The sequence below is a fragment of the Amblyomma mixtum genome, chromosome 5 (genome assembly GCF_055824585.1).
Source record: "Amblyomma mixtum isolate Tamu chromosome 5, ASM5582458v1, whole genome shotgun sequence".
Taxonomy (NCBI): Eukaryota; Metazoa; Arthropoda; class Arachnida; order Ixodida; family Ixodidae; genus Amblyomma; species Amblyomma mixtum.
In genome coordinates this window covers 134844743-134865356 of record NC_143016.1, presented here as the reverse complement: position 1 = coordinate 134865356, position 20614 = coordinate 134844743, and the positions used below count along the sequence as shown (strand labels likewise).

Below are 20614 nucleotides of genomic sequence, written 5' to 3'. Positions count from 1 at the left end.
ACGGGCCGTGCGCGCGGTTGTACGCGAAGAAACGGCTCCGCAGGCTGCACAGCAGCAACCAAGCAAGCGCAGCTATGCGCAGGTTGCGGGCCACCGCAAGCAGCAGCAGCAGCCTTCTCAGCAGCTCCGGCCTCAGAAGCAGCGGGGGCAGCATCCCAAGCAGCAGGCCGGTTCCCGCACCGCACCAGTGAGGCCCGCACCGACTACCTCCGGTGGCTCCCCTCTGGACGCACGCGACGCCTTAATCGAGCGCCTGCAGGCCGCGCTGCGAGCACTAAGCGTGCTCCTGCCAGAGGGCTCCGAGGGTCGCCGCATCTGTGAGGGAGCGACAGGCCCTCCTGCACTAAACAGCCAACAACATGGCTAGTCGCCGGGCAGTACCCCGCATTCCCACAGTCCTGCAATGGAACGTCCGCTCCCTTGCAGCGCGATACGCTGAGCTCCGCTCACGCATAACATCCGAACAACCAGAGGTGATCGCGCTGCAGGAAACTTACGTCCGGCTGCGGGATGGGGAGCCCCAAAGGCGGCTGCCCGGCTACATCGGTTACCATTCACCAACGAAGTGTGAGGAGGAGTCATGTGCATCGATCCCCTGCGGCGACCCAGCCCATCGACCCGGGAAATCGCGGGCCTCCATTTATGTGCGACGCGACGTCCAGCACGCGCTCGTCGGCACGGCGGCGGCGACGAGTGACGTTCAGGAGTGCGTGGCAGTGACAGTGCGCGTCGGGGGTGTTGACACATCAGTGGCCAGTGTTTATGTGCGCCCAGCTGTGGCGTGGAACGCGCTGTGTTTTCGGGCAGTGTCGTCGTGTTGTGCCCCGCGCCAGCTCATAGTTGGTGACTTCAACGCCCATCATTGTGCGTGGGGCAGTGCGCGCAACGACCGGCGCGGCGACGACCTGCATGACACAGCAACGCAGCTGGGACTCACTCCTCTCAACACTGGCCAGCCCACCTTCCGACGGCGTGGATCGTCAAGCTCCTGCATCGACGTTGCGTTCGCGTCCAGCGGCATCGAGGCGACCTGGCGTCGTGCACCATCACTCTGGGGCTCGGATCACTTCTCCATCACCATAGAGCCCACTGCTAAAGAGGCGCGCCCCATGCGTACGTACGCAATCGTGAATTGGGGCCGCTTCCGCCAAGAGGTGGACGCCGCCGCTGCGTCCGGCGCCGATTACTTCACCAGTCTTGTCCGGAGCGCCCTCGCAGCCACGCGTCGCGCAGAGGTGCGGGCAGGTCAGCCAACACCCGACAATAAGCTGCTCGATCTGCGCGACAAAAGGGACAAGGCGGAGCGCAGGGCGCGACGGACGGACAAGCCAGAAGACTGGACGGTCTACAATCGGCTGGACGCAGCGGCAAGGCGTCACTCCAACAAGCTTTATCGACGGCAGTGGGCTTCTCTCTGCAACACGATGGAGAAGGATCGCAGCTCGCGGCGGCTCTTCACCACCCTGCGGCGCATCACTACACCTCAAGCGAACCCTCAGCCCCTGGCCGCTCTCGCCATCTCGAGCGGCCAAACAAACCAACAGCTGGCTGAGCAGTTCGCTGACCGATTTGCGCCACAGCGTCCCGCGAGCAGTGCAGTGACGACATCGGGCCCCAGTTTTGACGCGAGGTTCTCTTCCCCCGCCCCGGATGACGGCCCGTGCAACGCGCTCTTCACAGCGGCGGAACTGAACGACGCGCTGCACCACTGCACCCGCCGCTCATCGCCCGGGCCAGACGGGGTTACGTACCAGATGCTGCGCAACCTGGACGCGGAACAACGTCAAGTCCTCCTGCGGCAGCTCAACCTGGTGTGGGAACGCGGGGTGCTACCTGAGGAGTGGCGCACAGCGGTCGTCTGCCCGATACCGAAGCCAGGCCGCCCACCCACGGAGCTCAGCGGATACCGGCCAGTGGCGCTAACGTCGACGGCATGCAAGCTGATGGAGCATATGGCGCTCCAACGCCTGCATGCGCGGGCCGCGGAGGCAGACTTGTTCGACGAGCGTCAGACAGGGTTTCGCGGGATGCGCTGCGCGGCAGATTCAATCGCGGACGTTGTCTCCGCACTCGAGCACGCCGTGGCGGCGCGGCAGGTAGCACTGCTCTTGCTGCTCGACGTGTCGAGTGCGTTTGACAACGTCCACCGTGCGGTAATTCTCGCGAGGCTGGAAGAGGCGGGCGTGGCCGGTCGTCTGTTGCGTTATGTGCAGGGGTTCCTCAACGCGCGCACTATTCGCGTGCGCGTGGGAGCGGCTCTCTCTCAGCCCCGCCCGGTGGATCTAGGCGTGCCGCAGGGGTCGGTGTTGTCCCCGTTCCTCTTCAATGTGGCGATGTCGGCGGTGCCGGGCTGTCTGCCCACAGGCAACCGGCACCGCGTGTACATCTCCATATACGCGGACGACATCGCTCTGTGGTGCTTGGACCTCCGGGCGAGGCTTCCAGCGTGAGAGACTGTCTCCAGGGGTCCCTTGACGCTATCGGCGACCGGTTGCGGGGCCTCGGCCTGGCGCTTTGCGCGGAGAAGACTGCAGCCATGGCCTGCGCAGCTCGCAGATGCGCCCGCCTGGCGCCGCTGACGTTGGCTGGGACGCCGCTGCCGTGGAAGAGCTCCGTGCGGTACCTCGGCCTGGAAATCGACCAGCGCCTCTCCTTCCGCCCCGCGGCGACCAGGGCCTGCCAGCAGATGAAGAGGACTACAGCCGCTGTGCACAAGCTCACCGCCCGGGGCCAGGGGATTTCTCAGCAGGCTGCGCTGCGCCTCTACAACGCCGCAGCCTTAGGGGCGATACTCTACGCGCTGCCCCTCGTCACGGTGCGCAAACCATCATGGAAGGCACTGGAGGTGCAGCATCGCAAAGCGCTGCGGACCTGCCTCGGTCTACCCGGAAACTCGCAATGCGAGGCGACACTGGCCGAGGCGGGCGCGTGGCCGCTGCAGCTACAGGCCACGCAGCGCTCGCTGCACCACATTGACCGCCTTCACCGCGCACCAGACGGCGCGGAACTACTGCAGCGCCTTCGTCACTACCCGCGCTCAAGAATGGGCGCGGCACTGCAGGAATATGACCAGCTGACGCGCGCCACGCCCCCCTACGGCCTCTGCTCCCCCTGGCCCCTCACGACGGAGGTGCAGCGAGAGATCGTCGGCATTGCGGGAAAACGCAGCACACCACTATGTGCAGTGCAGCAGCTAGCCGGAGCCGTCATCTACGAGCAACTGCGCGACCATCTGCTTGTGTTCACTGACGGCTCCGTGGTGAGCGAAAACTGCTCGCTCGCCGCAGCGGCCACCATCCCCGCCCTGCAGCTGCACCGCCAGCAAAGAGTGGCTTACCTGGGCTCTTCGACCACGGCGGAGCTACTGGGTCTTCGCCTGGGTTTGGACCTGGTGCTCACCCTTACTCCGCCGCCACCCAGGTGTGCTCTGCTGTGTGATTCCCGTGCCGCCCTCAGCCGCCTGCAGACTCCCGCCCGTGGCACCCCGTTGCTGTGCGCGTTACGCGAGCGCATTGAGCGCCTCGCGGAGCGCAGATGCAGTATTCGCGTGCAGTGGGTGCCCGGTCACTGCGGCATCCGCGGCAACGAGCAAGCCGACGAGCTCGCCACCGCCGCACATCAGCTTCCTCCCAGCGACGAACCGCTCGCCCTGGAAGACGTGCGTGCGGTGATCTACGACCACCTCCGTCAGCAACACCCGGACCCTCGCATCGCGCGAGGAGAGCGCATTTCTCTCGTCGGCGCGCGCTCACTGTCGCGCCTCCAGCGGGCGATGATCATCCGAGTGCGCGTCGGCTGCGTGTGGCCCGGGGAAAGACGGGTGCGCCACGGACTTTCGTCGAGCGACGCGTGCGCTGAATGCGGCGCAGTGGAGACATTGGAGCACATGCTCCTTCGCTGTACCGCTTCTGCAGTGCCGCGTCGCGAGATGCTCGCGGCCTACAGGGCGCTGGGAATCATCCCGGACAGTCTCGAAGCGCTCCTGTGGCCGCGCGGCAGTGCGCGCACCCGTGACAGAACAATGGTGAGCCTCTGTGCGTTCATCGAGCAGGCGGACTTGACTCCCCGCTTGCTCTACGCCAGGTAGTGCACGCGTGACACGAACGCTCCGTGGGTTCTACCTCGGACGGTATACGCGGCCGGGCGCCCCACCCCGGCCGCTTGTGCAGTGTGCCGCGCGCGCGATTAATCCGAGACAGGACGCTACGTGCGTGCGGCTATGTACATACAGTTTTACTTCTTGTGTAAGTGATTGTGCGCAGTGGCCGCTCGCGCGCACTTATTTTCGGACAATGCTTGGACATTAGCGCGCGAGCGGCGCGAACTTGATTACTTTTGTATTTTGTAAATAGTGTACAAAGCTCTCCCCTGTCCTTTCTCGCTGTCGCTCCCCTCTATACTTCTCCTCACTATCCTCTCCCTTTCCCTTTCGTTTCCGCCGGCTGCAGCTCGGGTGCTTAAGATATTAGATAGCAATTGCCGCGGCCGGCAACACTCTTTTGCTTCACTTTTTTTTTTTTAAATAAACCACTACCACCACCGTTGCGCAAGCTATCAGTCTAGCGTAGCGTCTTGTTTCCACTCTATGATTTGTGCCTTTAATGGGTCCAAAGCCGGGAGGTGTGAAATCACAACAGAACGTTGCTTCAGGGACATTCTAAATTTGCCGATCCAGTGAGCTGTTGCCACGTGGCGGTTGTGTACAGATATCAGTTCGTTGTTTGGGGTGTCTGTTTTCTTTGCGTCGATTATTGTCCTAATGCATGAAAGGGGGTTTTGAAGTTCGCTGAACTTTATGATGCGTCATTCAATCTCCAGCACAGTGTGTGTGGCGCAAGCTAGCTACTTTGACATGTGCACCTGTCCCTGGTCGAAGGGTTACCAAGTTCGTGGAACCGCGGAAGCACGACGGAGGCTCGGTGTTGCCGGCGGCACCGCCGCCAAAACGCTTTCGTCTCCGTCTTGCCTTCCCAGCACAGATATCTTTCCAGCGCGCAGCCTTGTGCAGTGTTTGAATGCCTGCAGTCGTCTTTTTGTGGCCAGTGGACGTTTTTTTTTTTAGCCTTCTCATTTCTCTACCTGTCAGTCATTCGCTCTGCTCATGTGCATAGCTTACTGTGAGGACGCAGGTGTACGGTGGCTGATCGGTACGCGATGCGGCGCCAATGGGTCGTTTGTGCTTCGGGTACTCAGAAGAGGCCCCTGGTCAGGCTGTAGCTGCCACTGGGCGCTTGACCCCTGCCTCACCGACAGCTTTCTTATTTTTTTATAAGAAACCTTGAGTGTGCGGAAAGGAAAACGTAGAGGAAGGAGAGGCTCGGAATGCAGTGAGTCCGGTGCTGTTTGTATGCGTGCTGGGAACCTCTCCTTTCCCTAGTATCTTGTTAGCTGATATCCTTTCCCCAGTCTTTGATTAGCTGACGGAAACTTTATTTTCCTTTCCCTTATCATCGATTGGTGAGAAGTGTCGCCTGTTTTATTATTGGTTGCTGTCTCCGCACAGAGGGCTTAAATCGAAGCGCTCTCGGTTAAGCGGGGGCTGATTTCGTCGAATCAAAGGTTCAGTCATGTTGTAAATAGTTTTCTCGTTGCTAGTTTCTTCTTGTTTATTTACGTGTAAACAAATAGTTGACCTTCTTTTCCTGCCGCCGAGTAATGTGAATGTTCGCGAGTCCGAACCATCAATTTATCGAGAAACCCGATTTCATCATCAACAAGTGTTTCCTCACGTCGCCACGTGAAGGGGAAACTCAACTGGGGTGTATTTGTGAATGGGAACAAATTTCTAGAATTAAGTACAGAACGGATCAGTGGTGCCCGGAATTCCCTGTGTGCGAGCAACATAAGGTGCTTCGCTGATCAGCGAGAGACCCATTGCTGGCTCGTGCCTGATTCTGACTGCATGGTGTCAGTGCTGCATGGGCAGACCGACCCACAGCAGGTGGTGGATGTTGCACGGTTAAGGCGCACAGGGCATCCATGCAGGTCATAATGAGGGACTGTGAAGTGCTTTTGAAGATTGCCCGAGTAGAGGCTCTACTTCCTCGATGCAGTTTCGTAGCGAGGTCAGGCGCCTGACCTCGAGACGGCGCCTTGTCGTTGCCGTTTCGGCCCGGTCTTCTGATTGGCATTGACGCAAAGGATGACGACGTAACGAAAGACTTTGTGTAGACCAGAGTAGCATGGTTAATACAGTGCAGACAGACAAAAAGGGAAAGGAAGATCTAAGTGAAGCCCTGAGCTCTCCTTATCAAAGCTCGTGGCGAGAACCCTCAAGATTCACGTCATTCTCTTTTGTCCCTCTGCTCGCCGCTGATTGGGCAGGCCCGCTCTCAAGACATAACAGTCGCCTGTGGCCGTTTATCTAGGCGGGCCCACCGTATACTTACAGAGGCTTACGTGACCGATTTTAGGCAAGAGAAGAACAAAGGGAACCGCGTTTCAGAGCACCTTCTTCTGCACTTCGGCAGGGAGTTGGCCGACCGAGGCAGGAACGCACACACGCAAAAACAAATCATCTTGCTGTCGTCCTTCGGAACGGTCCAACCGAAACTAAAGCGCGCACACTAAAGAAAGCCTCTGCGTCGCTGTTCAGATCGACTCTGCAAGTTGCTGAGGTGTATATATTCTTTGCGCGATGTAAGAACTGTGGTATGGCGCCGGTGCAACCGTAAGCGGAGAAGAAAAAAAAAAGAAAAAAGTGTGGCCGCTCGGAAAGCGTAGTGTTTTCACTGATCCGGCGCAGTCTCTCTCTTGGCTCTTGCACGTCGCCTAAGAAGCGGCATAGTTTCCCACGCGGAGCGTCCGAGGAGGTCGTGCCCTCAAACGAAAAACGTTCTGTGAAGGAGGAGGGGGGGATGAAAGTGCAGTGGCGGGGTCTTAACCCCGCTTCTTTCTTGACCCCGCGACTCTTACCCCTGGGGCACTGACTCTGCATCAGGACCGCACGTGGCGTGCTTGTGTCAAGCACCTCGGCGGGGGCCCTCGACAACGCGATCGTGTCGACATATGGCTCGCAGGCCGGCGGGAACACACATTTCGCCTGTTGCACGCAGGTCTTGAGCTCAGGGGCTCTACAGCCAGTAAATGTGTAACGTGTGCAGAACGAATCCTTTTGAGCGTTCACACTCGGTTTGAATTCGCGGAACGGATTCGGTGATTTATTATTGGTTTTTAAAATCCGATATTCTTTACATTCGCGAGCCGATTTACCACCGTGTAGAGACGGTTCTGGGTACATTTTTTTTCGAATAAATACGTTACGATTACCGCTGATGCCATGGTGAGCGGCAGGCCACCAAACGCCACAACGTCACGTGCACACTTCTGGTGGCCGCGAAGCAGTCTACTCGTTTCTCTCGTCTAGCTGCGCACTGTGCACTGCGTTTCTTTTTTTTTTCTGGCGGGAAAATGTCGTCGCCATCTTGAATTTTGGCGCCGTTCCGGGATTGCGTCCCCCCTACTACAGTGCACTAGACCCCTACTTTGCCAGTGATTTCGACTTGAAGGGGGGGGGGGGGGGGGGGTATGCTTGCTCGGAATTTTACGGTAGGGCTGCTCCAGAGTGGATCTTCTAAAGCGCGACAACATGGTCGTTTTCACGCTCCTAGTTTCTTGAAAGTATACGAACACGCTCGCCAGGGACGGTATATAAAGGAAAAGACTCTTAATTATCTCCAGTCATAAAACAGTCACCATAATTTATGTGTTGATAACTATTTCCTGAACTTTTTTTTTTTGCCTCAGAAAAGGGGGATAACGCGAATACCCGCACTGATCGACTTTATATCTCTATTCTTAATTTCATTGTCGCAAAATTCAGGAAAATTTATAAAGAAGCCATGCCCTCTAGACGTTTCCTACTCGGATTAGGGAGCTGGGCCTCCCTTAATTTTGTCTTTTGTGTCGCATGCAGGATTTACAGGCACCCGCTTTTCCCGTGTGCTTTGGATTACCTGTTTACTGCCGTCTATTATTTTGGTTTACCTTCTTATGTAGTCCATCGTGCATGCTGTGCAGAAAGCTGACGGTTTGTAACATAGTCTGTCCACCCTGATCGGCTCCTTCGACCACTCAACACTTGTGTCTCACTGCCTGCTTTGTCTGGCGTCCCGATGGCCCTTTGTAAAACTCCTTAAAGGGGTAGAGACATCAAATTCCAAGGTTGTACAAAAGACTACCATACGTTTCCTTTGTATGTGAGGACCATAAGAGCGAAGTATTAAATTTAAGGGAGGTCTAGAACATATTTTAATTTCATTTTAAAGTTTGTGAAAATGCTCACTCTTGAAGTCTGAGCCATCGCTAGTGCATCAATGTGACGTAGGAACAGAGAAGAAAACACAAGCAAGTATTTCCTACGTCACTGCACACTTTTCTGACGTAGGGGACCAAGTTTTGCGGTTTCGCGGCCTAGCAACCTTGGTTACGAGTGCTCACGAGTTTTTTCTGCACGCTCGCGAGTGCGATGGTGCTTTACGCCCGGCGTTGCCGCAGGCGATGTCGTTGCCGAAAGATCCACTTTTGCAGAGGCATATTGCCCGTGCTATAATGTAGGAAGCATTCTTTAGTATCATGGATGTTATGTATTTTCTTGTGCGAACGTGAAGTACGCCGAGCATGCCGGCCGGCCGGCCAGCCTGGATCCCGTCTGCCGGCGTCATAAAAAGGAGCTAAAGTGTGTTCTTGACGTAAATAATAAACCCTGGGATAAGAAATGTGAAAAATGTGTCATTTTTGAGGATCGCTGACGAATACTGAGCTGCTGGCAAAGGTAACGACTGTGATACGAGCAAACCTTTTGCCACAACCGCCTCGCAGCTGCCGCTGGCCCGACGTTGCGGTCCGGCTCGCCTGGTGCCCGCTCGCTTCGCTGCTGAAGACGTCGTGGAGATTTACCATACTATTATTTTATTGTGAGATGGTGCTGTTGACAGTAAAGCGATGTGTAGAGTAGGCCTTTTATTATAGCGCAGGCGACTTCCGAAGAGCCGGCCGCTGCGACTTCGATGCGGAAGAGGCTATAGGCCTAGCGACGACCACGGCAACCAGGCAGCAGAAGAGCTCGTCGCCCGGAGCGCCCGCGAGCGATGACGTTGCCGAAAGCTCGAAACATAAGCAGGCATGCTTTGTCGCTGCTCGAGCAGTCTTTCTGAGGGACTGCTGTACGGCGGCGAAGTGCGACACCGGTTGCGGGCGGAGCTTGGGTAGAGCGGCGCAGCGATGCTCACCGCTCCGTGTCCCTGCTTGCAGTGGGGCGGCAGTTCGCAAGCGACGATCAGTGCGGCGCGTCGGCCAAGTGGCCATATGGCTTGTTGAATGTTGCTGCGCGTGCATTATTTGTCTAAATAATGATTGCACTGCGCGCTCTGAGCTCGCTACTTGTTTTTGGTCGGCGAATGTTTTCGCTCGGCCACCGATATGCCCAAGGCACGTCGGCCAACGGGTCTCGTTTTGGTCGGCGGCGTTGTCAACTAGGACGACGCTTGGTCATTGGGGCGTCGTCGTCGTCGTCGGTGCAGTGTGAGGCTAGTCGGGGAACGACCAGGTTGTCCGACGCGACCGTCGGCGTCGCTGTCGCGTCGACCTCGGGGTCCCGTCGGCCTAGTGTGAACGCGCCTGAACTGCGCGCAGGTCCCAGGCTGCCCTAGTCGTCGCTTGGCCTAGGTGGTCTCGCTTCCGCAGTTGACGGCGCTTTGGAAGTCGACTGTGCTATATTAAAAGGCCTACTATTCACATCGCTTTAGTGCGAACTCGTCCCATAATAGAAGATAAGTTCGATTTCCACGACGCCTTCATCAACGGAGCTAGCAGACGAGCAGCGCGCACGAAGAAGCAGCGTCGAGCTGTCGGGATGGGACAACGTCGGCGTGAGGTCGGCGCTGTTGTCGGCAGAGTGTGACACACGGGTCGGCCGACGGCTGCTATCTCGGCGACGCGACGGCGATGCGCTCGTCAGGCGACGACCGGCGCTCGGTCGGCGTCTGCGCAGTGTGACAGACGCGCCGACGGCACGAAAATCGCTGCCGCCGACCATCGCCAGACTGAAATCGGCCGATCGTCGGCGTAGTGTGAACGCGCCTTTACCATTTGACGTTGCCTACACGCTCGGCGTTCGCTGGCACAATCTGAGCTGCGTCGGGCCTGACGCCTGCCTCCTCTTCGGAATCGCTGGCCAGCGGATCAAAACGAAGTGGTTGTCGGGGTTCGAACCGCGGCGTCTTCTTCCTCGTCTGCGTCATCCCGCGATTCCTCATAATCGGTGTCTTCGCCGAAATAAAACTCTTCTTTCCGACTCGGAGCTGTACGACTTGCCCTCCGCCCGGCTCTCCGTGTTTACGCGCACCACGTGCGTGTCAAGCAGACGACATGCCTACACGACGTCACGGCTTTCCGGACCCACGTGACAACGCATTGTCTGGTTTTTGACGTCATGAAAGAGCCTGGCAACTACGAACCGAAACCGAAACTGCTGGGTACAAATAATACGATTATTAATTATATAATGCGAGTTCATGCTTCTAAGATGGTGTTCCGTGCTCACTGAATCGCTACGCATTATTTACAACCCAGAGATACAACAAAAAAATTTGGTGTCTCTACCCACCTCTGTACGCATGCGCCACGTTTCGCCTCCGCACGCATCCTGAAGGCAGCGCTCTTTAACTACGAATCTAATGACAGCGCATTGTCAGTATACCTCGTATCCTTTCTTAGCCGGCTGAAGAAAATAGTTACAGCAGAGGCCTCATTCCAAAGCATGCCGATGTCTTTGCAGTTGTCATTGATTTCTTTTGGCACAGTCCCATTTATTTGTGGCACGCATTGCAAGTAGCCCGCGTCGCTAGACCATCTCATCGCAGTCACTACACAGATGGTTGTGCAAGAATAGCGGCGCCGCTTCTCCTTTGTGAACGCATTGAAAAGCGAGTCGCATCGTGATCCGAGGGATCCTAGGCCCCGCGCCGCACTTCGAATTCGCGTCAACGCTTGCACGCCGACGGCCGCTCCGACAAAAGCGTGCCTAGCTGTGCCGAAATCCGTGAAGGTCTGCGATCCAGCCACCTGGCGACTGTTCAAAAAAAGCTCGCGTTCTCGGGCGTGGTGCTTCAATGACGCCACGCATTGCTGACTCACCAAGCAGATGCTGCGAAGGCCACGCGATGTGATTCACAGGACGGTCGCGTGACAGAGCCGCTACCCCCCACTCCGGGCCTCGACGCTATCAGGCTATAGCCACGGCGACACACCAGGACGCTGCGGTTGTGGACATTCTCGAAGCAGCAGCAGAGGAGATGTTGCTGAGGAGCTGTGGTTCTCGTGCTCTCGTCACTATTTCTCCCTTCTGAAAGAAACCATTCTGTGCTTATGAGAATGAACGAAGTCTAAGCTTTTCCTCTTCTTCTCTCCCCTGCTTCGGTAACGCTACCCGATCGAATTAGCTACAGGGACGACCATTACCTTGGCGAACGCCATTCTGAGGCAATGTCAGAACCACATCGCAGTGATGCAAATGGTGCAGAGGGGTGGAACGCGTATGCGAGGGAACGAGTCTGTGAAGCCTTGGCGGATTCGCTTTCAGATGTGGCACCGCGCGGCACGTGATACTCAACGTTGGCATTTCGGTGCGCATCGCACGCTAGCGCAAATCGCAACGGCCGATGCGGCAAGCAGCTTCTATGCGCTTCAGTCTGACAGACATGACACAGCGCTTGTTTCTGTGCCCCGAAGTGACATGTGGGCTATGAAGGACCCCGTAGTGCTGCGGAAATTATGGGGAACAGCCTTCCGCCCCACACTCCCACTCCGCGGATGCAGCGTTTCCGCTCGCTAACCGGGGGGGTTCGTGCTCGAGGGAATAAAGGGAGGGATGACAAAGCGTTAACACTCATAGGCTATTTATTACATTTGAAGTTAATGCACAGAGCGGGCCAGCTAGCTACACAATCTCAACAAAGCATTCCTCGGAAATGCAAGGCTACGAAGAAGTGCTTCCGACTTACCGACTGGGGCAGGGGCGCGACTTCAGAGGTAGCGGCGGCGAACGTTTTTATGCGCCGACAATGGCGGCCGGGTTGTCCCGTACGCGGCATTTTTGGGGCAAAGCCATCCCCGAGCATCTGCTCAGGAAGGTGACGAGAACACGTGTTTGCTGCGCTCGCTTTGCTGCCTGGAACGAGCCCGCCCGCGGCAAGGCACCACGGATCCTCCGTGCGCCTGCCGCTGAAGGTGACGAGAGCGTGCGGCTGTAACCGCTCGCGACGCTGGCCGGGTCTCGAAGAGTCTCTCACCGGTTCCGCGGAGTTCCGCGTAACCTTCGAGGTGGCGCTCCCGTCGCTGCTACCGCTTCCCCCATGAGGGAGACTTCCCTCCTCGCCCAGCCGGTGCTGTCTTGACGCACGGTGATGAAGATTGTCGGCCGCATCGAAACAAAAGGGGTGGGGGGGGGGGGAACAGGTTTTCCACAGTGCAAGTATCCAGATTAATAGGAAGTTTCAGAATAGGTTTGGTATGGTTTATGGGGGTTTTACGTCCCAAGTGACTCAGGCTATGAGGGACGCTGTAGTGAAGGGCTCCGGAAATTTCGACCTCCTCGGATCCTTTAACGTGCGCTGTCATCGCACAGTACACGTGCCTCTACAATTTCGCCTCCATAGAAATTCAACTGCCGCAGCTAGGGTCGAACCCGCGTCTTATGGGTCAGCAGCCGAGCACCACCACCACTGAGCCACTGCGGCGGCTGAGTTTCAGAATAGGCAGACCCTATCGGTTAGATTGGTAGGAGAATAGCAATTACGCCCGTTATTGATCTGTGCATACACACTGGCGCACCGCTATTCACCCCTCTTCCTTAACCAATAGTGTCACCCAATTTTTAAGAACCCCATGTGGTGAAAATTTCTGGAGCCTTTCACTACGGCATCCCTTATAGCCTGAGTCGCTTCGGGACGTTAAACCCCATAAACCATAAACCTATTCCCCCATCTCCCTTGACCGATGGCGTCACCCAATTCTAAAAGTGTCTAATTATACCCAGTGGGGTTTTTCAGCGTGCGCTGACAGTGCTGCCCCCACCTGCCGAAATCAAGCCCCTCCGCCCCCCCTCCCCCCCCCCTCCTTCCAATTTACTGTAGTGTGATTCTGTGCATGCTTGAGTATGGAGTCGTATTCACAGATCATATGCCCCGACAGTCCCCTAGGTTGATGTAGTGCATACTGCGGTGTGCAGCTTGAACAGCACAGATAATTTCATGCCATCAAACATGGTCACGCTCATGCTTGCATTTGCGTGATTCTTCCGGGCACTGCAACGGGTGATCCGTCTTCTAGCGAGCGATTTATTGATGGTTGGCCCACAGTCGAGTCTCGCTGTGTTGACGCATATATACAGCACACGCACGGGCCGACACACTTTCTCTGAAGGGCACGCGGCGTGATGCTGATGTCACTCTACTTGATATTTGCCAAATTACGATGAGGCTGCATGTTATTCTGTCAGCTGACGCTGTAAAAGCGAGAAATGTGTAAGCCCCTAACGAGGGAAACTTCCACAGTCAGTCAGTCTTAATTCTTTGGATGTCGGTATCTGCTCTGCGGAGCGATCCAGAGTAGCAGAGCCATCCGACCAGGAAGACATTCCCGCGAAGCGACCTGCCCCCACCGAGCATCTGCTCGACAGATAAAGATCGAGAAGTGTCTGTGCTCTATCTGCAATTACTCCATTGTTACCACCGTGCTGTACTTGTAATTGTGTACTGCTTTGTTAGTGCACTTTATTTTGTTTAAGGCTTTGTTGTGTAGTCATTATGTGTAGTGTAAGATAGTCTTATAGGTGGATTAGAAAGATGTCAACCCCTTCGCTCCATATCGGCAATTGAAAAATGTTTTGAAATCCTGACTGCTTGCTTTTTTTTCATGAATAAAGTTTAAAAAAAAATGCGTGGTGCATTGCATGCATATGGAAAATGGGTGTGAGGAAGATCACATTGCAAGTTGCCTATGTACTCATATCTGAATCGCTTTAATTTTTTATTTGAACGGCATACATGGTCTTATTCATGTTTTCCCTTGTTTCAGATGAGCATTGAATTAGGTGCGCAGAATGTGAGAAATTTATCGGAACATGTTTTCATGCACAAGATTTGTTTCCTGCTGTTTTATAGTAGCTAGAAGCGGTTCATGTCGTCATCAGAATAAACATGGCCCTTTAACTTGTGATGGTGACACATTATCTGCAAATACTAACATTGAAATGAGACTTGATAAACATAGTAGGTCTCTCCAGAGGAGTGCTTCAGTTGTTGAGGAGCACAACAGAACCGTTTTCAGAAGGGCCTACGAACACTATGGTGATTGGATGATGCAGTTGGTGGCGTCTGTTGGGCGTTATCCAAGGCCACTTGCCATGTTCACAGTATTTGACCTTCTCTGCATGCACTTTTGAAGTGCTGAGGCATTGTCTTCTCGTTGTTTTGCAAAGTGCACTGTTCGGTGTCAATAACTGAACTTTCCTCCCCTTCTCTTCACTTCAGGCTGGGACTGGAGCGGGGCAAGAGTGCCCGTGAAGCCCTGGACATCATCGTCTCTCTGCTGGAGAAGCATGGTCAGGGTGGGCCCTGCTCAGACACTGACCCCTCGTTCACCTACCACAACAGCTTCCTCATCGCTGACCGGACTGAGGCCTGGGTGCTCGAGACGGCCGGCAAGCTCTGGGCTGCTGAGAACATCAAGAGTGAGCTAACAGCGCAGCAAAGCTCTGACAGCCTCAGGATGTAGTTCCACGTGAAACTGTTTTAGTCTCGGATCAATTGCATCTGTCAAATTGGGAACTTTGGAATTCTGGGCATACTGTTCTGAAAAGACATGGGAGCGCAGAAATGGCTACATGGATAAGTAAGGGAACAGGACGAGCACTGCACTTTAAACAGGATTTATTCAAGGAAGAACGTTTATATAGCATCTGCACTTATCCATGCTTTTAATCGCAGTTGACAAACATTCACAGATATGCATCAAGAAACAGCATTTCACTATGGCAAAGAACAACTGCTTGAAAGAGAAGCGTATAGCCTGCAAGCCTTCACTATCGGATTGTAAACTGCTATTGAAAAGCTGAGATAAGACAGAACGTGAGCTCGTGGCAGCCTTTTATGTAAAAAAACGCGGTGACAATTGCATCAATGACATCAGTTGTTCTTCGCCATATTGAAATGCTGCTTCTTGATGCATATCTGTGAATGTTTGTCAACTGTGATTAAGAGCATGGATAAGGGTAGAGGCTATATAAATGTTCTTCCCTGAATAAATCCTGTTGAAAATGCAGCGCTCGTTCTGTTCCCTTACTCGTTTGTGTTGCCGTTTTGCGCTCTCATGTCTTTCCCGAATACACACCAACAAGCCCAACTGCAAGTACTTCTTAGTCTTATACTGTTCTGAGCCCTAGCTCTAGGTAATCTACCTAAGAAGCCAAGCCATATGAAAAACTGATGGGTAGCTTGGCAGCACATGGATTTGGGCTTTATAGTAGTGCGTGCCTGAGATTATTTCTGCATAGCAAAAACAATGAGGACAGTGTATGTGAATTGCAAAGGTTGTCGTACAGATTCTTTGACTGCACACCATTCCACCTTCTGTTCTTGCGCAGGTGGCTGCAGAAACATTTCCAACTGCCTCTCTATTGAGACGAAGATCGACCTTTGCAGCCAGGGGCTAAAGGAGGAAGCCAAGAAGCTTGGATACTGGGACGACAGTCGGGGAGAGCTCAATTTCAGGCTGGCATTCAGCGATGGGGATGTTGATCACCGCTACACCTGCGGAAAGAAGCTTCTTGAAAAGCTGTCTGCGAAAGGTGGGCCCCCTCAACATTATCTGTGCTTTCTTTTTTTTTGCCACCCTTGCTGCACACCTGAGTCTAGTTATTATTTTTCATTTTCCATTGTCAGATACAAATGTGAAGATGTTTTTGTGCTGCGTGAGCCTGCTTTCTTAGCATCCCTTTCTTGAATTTCTTACTACAAACTCACGCCTGTTGGATTGCATTGATATCTATGAAGGTACTTTCAGCGTTTGACACATATTGAGTTTAGCTGTCACTGCTGTCTCTGTTTTGTCGGCGCATTTTGTTAATTGCATTGCTTGAGGCAAGTGGCATTAGCAAGTTGCTGCGTACTCACAATTTTTCTTGTCTTAATTGGGGATCTCTCTCGCAGATTGTAACCTCACTTTTGAATCTTGAAATTTCAGTTTTGTGGTCACTGTGTTTCTGGCAAAAATTTTTTAGACTATCCAAAGCTGGGATCATAACATGGATGAAATTCGCAGTAGAAAATGCAGTATGACTCCAGCATAACAGGTTATCCGCTTGTTACGATGTTAGGATAACCTCACTGCGAAGCCAGAAAGCGAACAAGTGACACGGCATGTATATTGGAACTTAATTTGAAGTGTGTCTGCATCAAAACATGCATAATAGGCTCGCTTTGTGGAAGAATACCCTCCCCTCATGCATCTTATAGTTTTCATTTGCACACACGTTGCACTCACATACTGACCTCTGCAAACATGTTGATGCGTTTGCTTTGTACAGTAATTTGTTTTGTGCGAGTAATTGCTAAGCCAGTAGATATCTCTAACGTGTAGATACTCAGGTTTTCCCTCTCATTTCTGCGTCCTTCTTTTCTGTTTTCCTGCACCTGTAGAGGAAGGCGTTGGTGAACGGGAAATGATGAGGGTGCTCAGGGACAAGCCTAGCGGGATTTGCATGTCCTTGGGTGCCTTTGTGTCCACAGGAAGCCAGGTACACTCTCCTCACCTCACCTCTGAGGCATTACTTCCTAGCAGTTGTGTATGATGCATTGGTCGAAGCAGTGGTACCTTTCGCTAAAGCATGCGGGTGCTTAGTAGAAAAGTACTAATGTGCGCCATCCACTCAGCCACTCTGCTTCTCATCTGGCCTTTTATCGATCCTCTGGCATACAAGCGCACTTTTGTAGAGGATTTTTAAGAATGCAAGATATGGAAGATAACTGGCGTATACTACAATACTGGTTAAGAGATCGGAAGCGGGCAGAGTGGGCGAGGGAACAAACACAGGTTAATGATATCCTAGTTGAAATCAAGAGGAAGAAATGGGCTTGGGCAGGGCATGTAATGCGAAGGCAAGATAACAGACTGTCCTTAAAGAGTAACAGAGTGGATTCCAAGAGAAGGCAAGCATAGCAGGGGACGCCAGAAAGTTAGATGGGTGGATGAGATTAAGAAGTTTGTGGGAATAGGAGGCTGCAACTGGCAAACGACAGGGTTAATTGGAGAGAGATGGGAGAGGCCTTTACCCTGCAGTGGGCGTAGTCAGGCTGATGATGATGACGACAATAATGTGTCAGGAAATTAACCTCAATGGTACATCGGTCCAATAATCAAAACAAGGACCGCAAAATATAACGAAGTTCTGGAAATCAGGCATCAAGCATTTGAGTACTTTTTTTGTTGTGATGCTGGATAGCCAGAAATGCTTACAGAGCAGCTGCATACCTCACATCACTTTACATTCAGAAAGGACAGTTGGTTTTGGCTGTTTCCCGCACATGGCTACTGGATTAAGAACCCTTGGCCATAACTGCCTTGCAGCCTGCGATGTTTGAAGAAAAATGTCAGCAATGAGAGCTAGAAGCATTTTTCTTGGGAGCACAAAAAAAAAAGACAAGTGGTCGTGCATTAATGCAAAGTTCATTTTAATTGCAACTAGTGCGTTACTAGCCGTAATTCTTTTGGCATACCCCCACTGTATTTTCATCAGGAAAGCAAAAGTGTTTAGTGCATTAGCTAAATGTAAGGCTTTGGTTATGTCATTTTTGCATTTTCTTACCGTCCCTGCCACATTAATTAACCTCATCATAATCGCCTTGGCTCACAAATGATGCTGTAGCATTTCAATTCAGCCAGCCTAATTGTTGTGCTGGCAGAAGCATGCTGTTAGCTTTAGTATTTTTAGTATCAAGGCAGGACGCTCATTCAGTCCGCGTTTTTACTTATTTTTTTGTTTGTTCATCATTTTACGATATCTCTGGCACACTTAGGTAAGAAAATTAAAGGATGTTCACTTTTTACGACTTTGAATCAGCCATGTGGAAAGAAGGCTGTATTGTTTCTCTGTGGTGTTCTTGAATAGTGGTTGAACTGCAGTTTCACCGTTTCAAAATGATTTGTTCATTTGAGCCTTTTGGTGGAGTACCGTGAAGCAGCATAGTGAATATTATGTTGATACAAAGTTTAAGTTTCACTTTAGATTTACACGGGCAGCTTATTGCTTGTCACATTGCTTAGCGCTTGCCTTTGTTTTCAGAGGGAGGTGACAGCTTTTTTTTCAACGCGGCCACATTTACGTCTTTGGTGGTTTGGAATTTTGCATGGCCCTTTTTCTTTCCCCCTTCACTGGAGACACTGCAAACAATGGTCCCTATTTCTCTTCTTCACTATTCTTCAAAACACTATCTTCAGATGTTTGATTTGAAGAAGCTGGTTTTCATTCATTTTGCAATCCTTCTTTTGGTTGCAGACCATGTCCTCCTCTTCAGCTGTTTTCCTTTTGTTTTGTGACCTTCGTAAATGCCACTATTGAACATGCAGAGGACTTGTTTCTTTCCGGCTGTATCTTTCAGATTTATGATAGGTTGCAGGCATTTACTGCTTATTCCGTAGTTCATTAGGCACAATCCTTTGTTAGGTGGCGATGTGTAGTGCGTCCCCATGTACGTAATACCTTCTCCTTGTGGCCTTCCTTGGGCATATTTTTAATAAGCATATCGAAAAGACATGGCATCACACAGGTATTTCATCCAACGTTGTCCTGGTTATGCATGTTTTTGATGCAGGCAACTGTCCTGTGGAAGTAAAAAGCGAAAAAATATAGCCCGAACTGAAGCACACAGCAGTGCTGAATGTGATATGGTACAATGGACATGCAAGAGTTTTTTTCACGGGCCGGCATATTTGTGTTCATGTGGCCGCGTCTGGACCATTTGTAATATCTTCATGGAAGCTATTTCACTTCTCACTGTTTCATGTGAGGTCTCGCGTGTTTGTGTTAATTCGTCCTAACCGTGCTTCCTTGCTGCAGTGTCGTTTAATTCTTGCCATGTTGGGATAGGAGCTTAAGCAAGTTTGGAAGTGTACTGGGAGAAGCAGTTTAACGCTGTGTGTAGTTTGGCGGAAAATAGTGAAAAACTCTTTACCCATCCATCATATTGTATTGGGGATAGCAAAAAACAAGGGTTTAACTATCCTACGAGTTAAGAAGAGATTAAAGGGAAATATTTTAGTTCTGCCCTCTTGAAACAGTGGGCACCTCAATCGCGCTTTAAGCTACGTGAAGATAAAATTGGCAAATTGGTTTTTCAAGAAAGGAAATGCTGCGATATCTGTCTTACATATCTTGGTGGACACCTCAACCTCGCCATAGGGAAGGAAGGAATGAATCTATTGTCATTGTTCGAAAAAGGTTGTTCTGCTTGTAGTCTTCACCTGTCACCCTCTATGTTGGCAGGTGACTTTGACGTGAGCTCAATGACAACAGTGCTGAGGGATCAGGATAGCGGGATCTGTCGGGGCACTGACCACAAGCGGCCAACTGCTGCCAGTCAGGTAAACGATGAAGTGGTTGGTGTGCCCACACGTCCTTCCATGCTGTGGTGATTCTGTGGAGCTCGATTCGTTGTTCTTGACCTGATAACCGGTTGTGCATGTGCAGTCCAAAGAGAGCATGTGTGAATCCAGCCCCAGCGTTTCTAAGGGATGTGCACAGCCTGGTGCTGATTTCCTGCTGCTCATTTGCATGCAGACTTTAAAGGATGCGTGTATGAGTTGAATGAGGTCGACAACAGTAGTTGATATTTTTGCTTGGCAACTCTTTGCAGATGCTGTAGCTGTAGCCAAGATTTCGGCAACCTGGCTTGCACTGAATGCTGCGGAGAGCAATGCAGCCTTCTTGAAAACTAGTTAGCAGATGCTGTAGCTGTAGCCAAGATTTCGGCAACCTGGCTTGCACTGAATGCTGCGGAGAGCAATGCAGCCTTCTTGAAAACTAATTAGCAGATGCTGTAGCTGTAGCCAAGATTTCGGCAACCTGGCTTGCACTGAATGCTGCGGAGAGCAATGCAGCCTTCTTGAAAACTAATTAGCAGATGCTGTAGCTGCAGCCAAGATTTCGGCAACCTGGCTTGCACTGAATGCTGCGGAGAGCAATGCAGCCTTCTTGAAAACTAGTTAGCAGATGCTGTAGCTGTAGCCAAGATTTTGGCAACCTGGCTTGCACTGAATGCTGCGGAGAGCAATGCAGCCTTCTTGAAAACTAGTTAGCAGATGCTGTAGCTGTAGCCAAGATTTTGGCAGCCTGGCTTGCACTGAATGCTGCGGAGAGCAATGCAGCCTTCTTGAAAACTAGTTAGCAGATGCTGCAGCTGTAGCCAAGATTTTGGCAACCTGGCTTGCACTGAATGCTGCGGAGAGCAATGCAGCCTTCTTGAAAACTAGTTAGCAGATGCTGTAGCTGTAGCCAAGATTTTGGCAACCTGGCTTGCACTGAATGCTGCGGAGAGCAATGCAGCCTTCTTGAAAACTA

At 52.4% G+C, this 20614-nt stretch overlaps 1 protein-coding gene across 3 annotated transcripts in view; it reads left to right on the top strand.

Moving 5' to 3' along the window:
* Positions 1-20614, top strand: part of LOC149343828 (secernin-2) — a 123650-nt gene that overhangs the window by 96047 nt on the left and 6989 nt on the right. For 2 of the 3 annotated variants that reach the window (XM_089546064.1, XM_089546065.1), the window contains exons 4-6: positions 14532-14731; positions 15644-15847; positions 19541-19638. In XM_089546064.1, the coding sequence (XP_089402190.1) occupies positions 14532-14731; positions 15644-15847; positions 19541-19638 (502 nt within the window). Of the gene's footprint in view, positions 1-14531; positions 14732-15643; positions 15848-16697; positions 16796-19540; positions 19639-20614 lie in introns of all 3 variants that reach the window. The other variant, XM_089546063.1, reaches the window with a different exon arrangement.